Raw genomic sequence first — 7794 nt, forward strand, 5'->3', positions numbered from 1 at the left:
GCTGTGTGCTGCTCGCTGCTTAAAGGACCCACACACACTTCACAACACACACCTCCGATGGGGAGGACGAGAAGAGGAGAGGAGGAAACAGGAGTGGAGGAGAGAGGATGGGGGTATGGGGGGGCATTGAACATTGATAATTGTTATAATATCCAGAGTGGAGAGAAAAAAGGTAAAGGATTTTTTTTAAACAGAGCGGTACAAAACCCCCAAATGCTGTTCCTCTATTCCTTGCACAGGGAACATATGGCTGTTTGTCATATTTTTGTTCCTAGCAAATTCACACAAAGCTATCAAGCCCCTTAGAATTAACCGAATGTGTGTGTTGTCCTACTCCAGACTTTAAAGGAGTCTACCTGAATGATGAAGGGGAGAGAACGGACAAATGTTGATAATGGTCATAGTAATCCCAGGCCGTCTGCACACTTCCTGACATATGGTCACTTGTAGGCCTCCGCCATTACATAATCCACGGTGAAAAGGGGGAAGCAATATGGCTCTTTCTCACACACAAACACATATGCACCGGTCACACTCGCAGTCTGTTCACTGCCCACAGCAGTTTGGGCCGCGGCTGTCTGTCTGCCTGTCTGTCGGTTTCTCCCCTCTCATGAGTTTGTAAAGAATAAATTGAAGGGGGCCGATGGCGATGCAACAGAACCTTTTGGGATGGGGAAGGGAACACAAATGGTCTTACAGTTTATGGCAAGTACAGATGGACTGTCTACTTAATAAGCTTGAACAGAAGTCTGAGGCTAAGGTTGTCCAGAATGATGCTGGTTGGTTTACTATCAGGGGAGAAGAGAATATATTCACTATTTGAAATATCTCTGTTGGGAGACTATGGCAGACAATCTAAAACATGTATAGTATGAAATACTCTCCATTGTACAGGGCAATGCCAAATTGAACACCATATGTTGAATTACACATCCCATTTTGAGAATGTTAATGTCGCTAAAGAAACAAAAAGAGTGATTCCTTCCAGTAACTGTTTAACAGTCTAACAGCAATTGAGGAAGGATGGTTTATATGAGGTCAAACGTAGCAGAAAGCAATTAGAGGAATGATAAAGGGCCAATGTATAAGAAGCTTTGACTGACAGACAGACATACTGTATTCTAAGGCCGTCTTTCTGCATGTATAGAGCCTTTCTGTTGACACGACTAGGAGAGACCTTGGACATGACAAAAAGCCATTTCCCTCACTTCTCCTCATATAAAGAGGTTCAAAGCAAGGCCCCCTCCCTTATTACAGGAGCCACCTGAGGATAGTGAAAAGGAGGAGGAGGAAGAAGAGGAGGAGGAGGAGGAGGAGGATGAGGAGGAAGTGAGGCATGATGGGAAGGGGCCAGACCAAGCAGTTTTAGTTCTGTGTCTCAAAGGTCCACGATCCCAGTATACAGTGTGGTCATTTACCATGTAAAGGGCCTTTGGCAAGATCTCAATTGCATACTCCTGGCATCCTTTCTCCTCTTCCCTCGTCTCCTGCTCAAAACCCATTGGGAGAGAAGGTCTTCCAGAAGGACATGAGGAGAGAGGACGTTAGGAGGTATGCAACTGAGAACTTCCCTTTGACTTTTCCCTTGGTTCCATAGATCCCCTGAGAGAGAGAGAGAGAGAGAGAGAGAGAGAGAGAGAGAGAGAGAGAGAGAGAGAGAGAGAGAGAGAGAGAGAGAGAGAGATCATAGGGTTTATGGGTCATCAGTACACGTGACACACCTGCTCTAAACCAATTTGGAGATGCCTGCCATCTCCAACCATTCATGAATGAGCCTATGCAGGTTATAGATGGGTCTGCCATGGTGGTACAGGAACCATTTTGACCTTCTTATGTGCTCATTTCATGTGTTGTGTATATGTTGTCTGACTAGGGATGTTTTCACTTGTTTTGTACACTAGGGGCATTCTCACATGGGGTTATGGGTTCACTGGTCACATGGTACAAAGGTAACCAGGAAGTGTTAGCACAAGTGAGAGGAGAAAGGATAAGGTTCTTACCATCTCACAGGGAAATGCTTATGGAATACACCTCAAATGTATTGGAACTCTGTAAAATATGCAATAAATCAGAACATTAAATCAGAACATCACCCAATCAAAGATCTAGGCCTGGAAAGCCATTTCTATGTGGATGCATCATGAACTGCTTTCAGCCTGTGCAAGTGGTGTTTCATATAGGGAATCGCTTCTAAGCCTACAGTAGCTCTCGAAAAAGGGGGGTGTATCCATGAGTTCTCAATTGAATATATGGATCACAGCTCGAACAATGAACTACAATCCCAACACTTTGTTTTAACGTTTAGAAACATTTATAATCCTCGCTTGAAATACACAACTTTCCCATCAGGGAGAAATAATATTTCAAATACAAAAGACACACTTACTGTAAGCAGTTTAGAAAGTTGCATCCTGGTTGCACCTGGCAAAATAAAATAAAAAACACAGCCCCTAGCCAAGGTAGGAAACTTCCTCCCCAGTTATGCTCCATTCCAGACATTTGAAGCAGAAATTGCAGGGGAGGAAGTGTAGTCTAGGTTGGAGGCAGTGTTCTTGAAAATACAGTGAGGGAAAAAAAGTATTTGATCCCCTGCTGATTTTGTACGTTTGCCCACTGACAAAGAAATGATCAGTCTATAATTTTTATGGTAAGTTTATTTTAACAGTGAGAGACAGAATAACAACAAAAATCCAGAAAAACGCATGTCAAAAATGTTATAAATTGATTTGCATTTTAATGAGGGAAATAAGTATTTTACCCCTTCTCAATCAGAAAGATTTCTGGCTCCCAGGTGTCTTTTATACAGGTAACGAGCTGAGATTAGGAGCACACTCTTAAAGGGAGTGCTCCTAATCTCAGTTTGTTACCTGTATAAAAGACACCTGTCCACAGAAGCAATCAATCAATCAGATTCCAAACTCTCCACCATGGCCAAGACCAAAGAGCTCTCCAAGGATGTCAGGGACAAGATTGTAGACCTACACAAGGCTGGAATGGGCTACAAGACCATCGCCAAGCAGCTTGGTGAGAAGGTGACAACAGTTGATGCTATTATTCGCAAATGGAAGAAACACAAAAGAACTGTCAATCTCCCTCGGCCTGGGGCTCCATACAAGATCTCACCTCGTGGAGTTGCAATGATCATGAGAACGGTGAGGAATCAGCCCAGAACTACACGGGAGGATCTTGTCAATGATCTCAAGGCAGCTGGGACCATAGTCACCAAGAAAACAATTGGTAACACACTACACCGTGAAGGACTGAAATCCTGCAGCGCCCGCAAGGTCCCCCTGCTCAAGAAAGCACATATACATGCCCGTCTGAAGTTTGCCAATGAACATCTGAATGATTCAGAGGAGAACTGGGTGAAAATGTTGTGGTCAGATGAGACCAAAATGGAGCTCTTTGGAATCAACTCAACTCGCTGGATTTGGAGAAGAAAGAATGCTGCCTATGACCCCAAGAACACCATCCCCACCGTCAAACATGGAGGTGGAAACATTATGCTTTGGGGGTGTTTTTCTGCTAAAGGAACAGGACAACTTCACTGCATCAAAGGGACGATGGACGGGGCCATGTACCGTCAAATCTTGGGTGAGAACCTCCTTCTCTCAGCCAGGGCATTGAAAATGGGTCGTGGATGGGTATTCCAGCATGACAATGACCCAAAACACACGGCCAAGGCAACAAAGGAGTGGCTCAAGAAGAAGCACATTAAGGTCCTGGAGTGGCCTAGCCAGTCTCCAGACCTTAATCCCATAGAAAATCTGTGGAGGGAGCTGAAGGTTCGAGTTGCCAAACGTCAGCCTCGAAACCTTAATGACTTGGAGAAGATCTGCAAAGGGGAGTGGGACAAAATCCCTCCTGAGATGTGTGCAAACCTGGTGGCCAACTACAAGAAACGTCTGACCTCTGTGATTGCCAACAAGGGTTTTGCCACCAAGTACTAAGTCATGTTTTGCAGAGGGGTCAAATACTTATTTCTCTCATTAAAATGCAAATCAATTTATAACATTTTTGACATGGGTTTTTCTGGATTTTTGTTGTTGTTATTCTGTCTCTCACTGTTCAAATAAACCTACCATTAAAATTATAGACTGATCATTTCTTTGTCAGTGGGCAACGTACAAAATCAGCAGGGGATCAAATACTTTTTTCCCTCACTGTACAGCCAGATGCAACTTTCCTAAACTGCATACAGTAAGTGTATATTTTGTATTTGAACAATTATTTATTGCTTATATGCAAGTTTTGTTCCAAATGTTTCTGAAACTGTACAACGTGCTAGGGGTATTCGCGTTTAGACAGAGCATTTGGGAAGCGTCTGAGCGTCTGGGCATTTTCCTCACAAGGCTGAAGGAGACGTCCAGTGGTTCAATGTAATGCAATGGAATTGGAGTAATGAATAAGGTCTAGGCCTACATGTAATTTCTCTGCTTTAGTTTATTGTGAATGAATACTTTTCTGAAGGCAGAAAACATCTCTAATCTTAAAAGTGTTCATATTGCAAGTAAATCATATAGCATCAGAACTATGTAAGATGCCCACTGACCATTCGTTTTCCCCTCGTCACGGTTAATAGTATTGGCCAAAGAGATCCCCCCTTACCTCAACGAATTATTCTCGTGCAAATCGTCTAGGGTTTGTTGACATACATATTTAATGTTCATATCACAGATATGTATTTATTTACTTTTGTATATTCATTTGTTCGTTTGTTTATTAAATATTATTCGATTTAAGCGCAAAAACACCATGTGCAAATGTTGCGCATGTTCTATCCTAAAAAATGTAATCGCACTAGCTTAAGCTAAACCTATGCATTGGCCTATATTATTAGACTACAAGCCTTAGCAGAATTGATGGCAATACATCAGAAATAAATACACAGATTTGGATCTTTGCTCATATTTGGCAATATTACATGGCTGTGCTTGCTCGCTCATAAATTTCCATCTCTCCTCCATCCCCTCTCCCTCTCTGTTTCCCACGGGAGGTGCCAGACGGCCAGTAATTTGGTTGTCTTGGCTCGTCTGGAGTAACACCTGCCCCCTCTCTGGGGAGAGCGCCTTTCAGCCAGGAGCGAGCGAGGAGCAGCACAGAATACATGCACAGGAGGAAATAAAATCATACATAGGCTATATTCTCTTTGCTTGCTTGACCAGCGCCTAAATCGTGTGTGTGTGTGTGTAAACAATTTCAAAGCTGCAGGATATAGGCTGTAGCTTACATTGACGTCATTTAATAATACTGTATATGCCTATCATTCGAATTTAGGGGGAAAGTGAAAGGATATAGAGGCCCGTCAATCAAGACCATTTCGGAAGTGTAATAGGCTCCCATCGTGCTTTTCCTCCAGGGCGACAGCTGCTGTTTAAATATTGAAATCATTTTTATCAAGGCCATTGCTCCGTCCATTTCATTCATATTACTCCAATCATTATGCGAGGGATTTCCCCCCCTGAGCAATTGGTAGACTAATTTCAACATTGTGTGACCATTTTTGGAAAGGAGATTCCCAAGTAATTATTCCCAGTTTTAGTCTTTATAAAATTAAAATTAAAACAGAACAGCCACAATAGCATGTATTTCTTTCCTTTTTTTAATCAAAAAACACCACCGGAAAATATAAAAAATGCGTTCATTAAAAACCAGCTGTCACAATAACTCTACTACAAAATATCTGCATAAAGCAACAAGTACACAACCCTGAAGAGACAAAAAATCTTTGGATAGAAGATATGCTTTTCTTCGCTATAAAATTACTTATTGTGTTTTTTCAGATACAAGCAGAGACATATATATATAAATAAACACCTCTAGCTTTTAAGGAAATAAAAACATTTAATAGAAATCAGACTATTTTGAAATGATTTTTGGTCACAGCAAAAGAGGTTTGCCTCTGAATTGTAAAGTGATATCAACACAAACGATGTCATTAAATTATATTTTTGTTTTTATATCCGGTTATTCGAATTAAAATTGTGTGGATGTTTTTCTGTAGTAAGCTAATTCGTTTTTAGTGTATTGTTAAGTTTTCATTAACTTCCTTCCCCTTTACACATAAGGGAACTAAACGAAGTTTGACATTTTATGAGTTTACTCAACCCAACATGATTAAGTGCTTATCGTTGCCTGATAGACAATATACATGACATGAATAAAAGTATATTACACTTAACGTACTAATTCAATAAAACAAAAAATATAATACAAAAACAGAAAGTGCCATTTGAAGAGCAATAACATCATTTTCGAAGTTTAACATCACAGCCTAAAATATACAAGTATGCATACAATGATACAAACAATGGACATTTACATAAAAGACGTTAGTTAGTCTATTATAAACACAAATAAATAAGAGACCCTTCAATATTAACACATTTAAATAATAATTCCATAAACTTAAATAAGAATGATTAAGGTCACAATTGTATGTGTCATAAGTGGCACTAATGCATTTGAACTTTTTTTCCTTTATGGAAACATCAACTATGCTATGTCTATAAAGCAGCTATATCATTTCGTTTACATCCTTTCTTTCGTTCATCTGGGTTACCCAGCCTCACCAAAACGCAATACCAAACAGGCATTTTCTTCTAAATCATGGGGTAGGCTGTAGGCTGTAGACTCCTTCTCTCCCCTCTTTATTTTATTTTCACAAGTGACATATCACCCATATTTCTTTCTGGTCCCTCCATTATCCTTGTCCAATTCTCCCATTTGAAAATGTATCTCACTAATTTCAACTAGACATCCAGAACGTGATTGAGATAGGAGATATAGCATATGGCAAGTCTGAGAATCTCGATCTTGGAGAGTTTCTTGTCAGGGGGAAGGGTTGGAAGCAACTTTCTCAGTTCAGCGAAGGCCACATTGAACGCTTCCACGCGGATCCTTTCGCGCGTGGCGTGGGCCGAGCGGTACTTGGCCGTCGCACGTCTCCTCCGTCTCTTCTCCTCCCTGCTGAGGGTCGGTTGGGCCAGCGACCTCGTTTTCCCCTCCCCCTCCATCGGTTCGTCGGACAGGCACCCGACCTTGAGGTCGTTGAGCACCGACTCTGCGTCGGATTGTCCCCATCCGAGGTCGGAATCAGCTTGGTCTGGACTCAGCATCATTTTCAGTCTTTTCATATGTTTTTCAGTTCGTATCCAAAAAGTGCTGGAGAGAGAGATATTATTGATTAATTTATTATAATGTTGTGAACGCAATAATACTTTTTTGATACCAATGTTATGATTGGGAGTAGTTTTTGCATGGCTGTCTTGTTATGACCTGTCACGGTAGATGATAGGCAGACCATAATCATCAAATAAATAATTGGAGATCATGTGGCAAAGACTTAGAAATGTGATAGTCTTAATCGAAATTGCAAAAGCAACAGACAGTGATGGGAATACTGTAAATTGTAATAGGTTTTTGTACTTCTATTTTTTCCTATGCATAATTTATTATACAATGATTTTCGTTATAGAGCATTAAATATTAAATGTAGGCCATTTTCTTTTCACTTATGTGTCAGTTCTTATGATTTGTCTGGATAACCTGACATGTGTTTTGCAGCAAACATTGCATTTTTTTTTTTAAATATTAAAGCAATTATGGTAAATATTGAGAGAAACCATGCTATTCAAATTAACATATTCCATATTCAAAGTCGTCCATCTGTCACAATGAGATAAACACCTCTGCTTGGCTCCAGCAGTATGACTTGACAGCGTGGAACAACAATGAAAGAAGGCAACAATTGTTGACATCTGCTGGACATTGAATTCGGCCACACAAAATGTT

At 40.7% G+C, this 7794-nt stretch overlaps 1 protein-coding gene across 1 annotated transcript; it reads right to left on the reverse strand.

Moving 5' to 3' along the window:
* Positions 1–6752: 6752 nt before the first annotated feature.
* On the reverse strand, positions 6753–7136 carry LOC311115421 (helix-loop-helix protein 2-like; the record flags this gene model as incomplete). The annotated part of the gene is made up of 1 exon (XM_084190600.1): positions 6753–7136. The coding sequence occupies one exon, from the start codon at positions 7134–7136 to the stop codon at positions 6753–6755; it is 384 nt and encodes a 127-aa protein (XP_084046726.1).
* Positions 7137–7794: the final 658 nt, after the last annotated feature.

This window comes from Coregonus lavaretus (assembly GCF_964263955.1).
Source record: "Coregonus lavaretus genome assembly, contig: HAP1_SCAFFOLD_123, whole genome shotgun sequence".
Classification (NCBI taxonomy): domain Eukaryota; kingdom Metazoa; phylum Chordata; class Actinopteri; order Salmoniformes; family Salmonidae; genus Coregonus; species Coregonus lavaretus.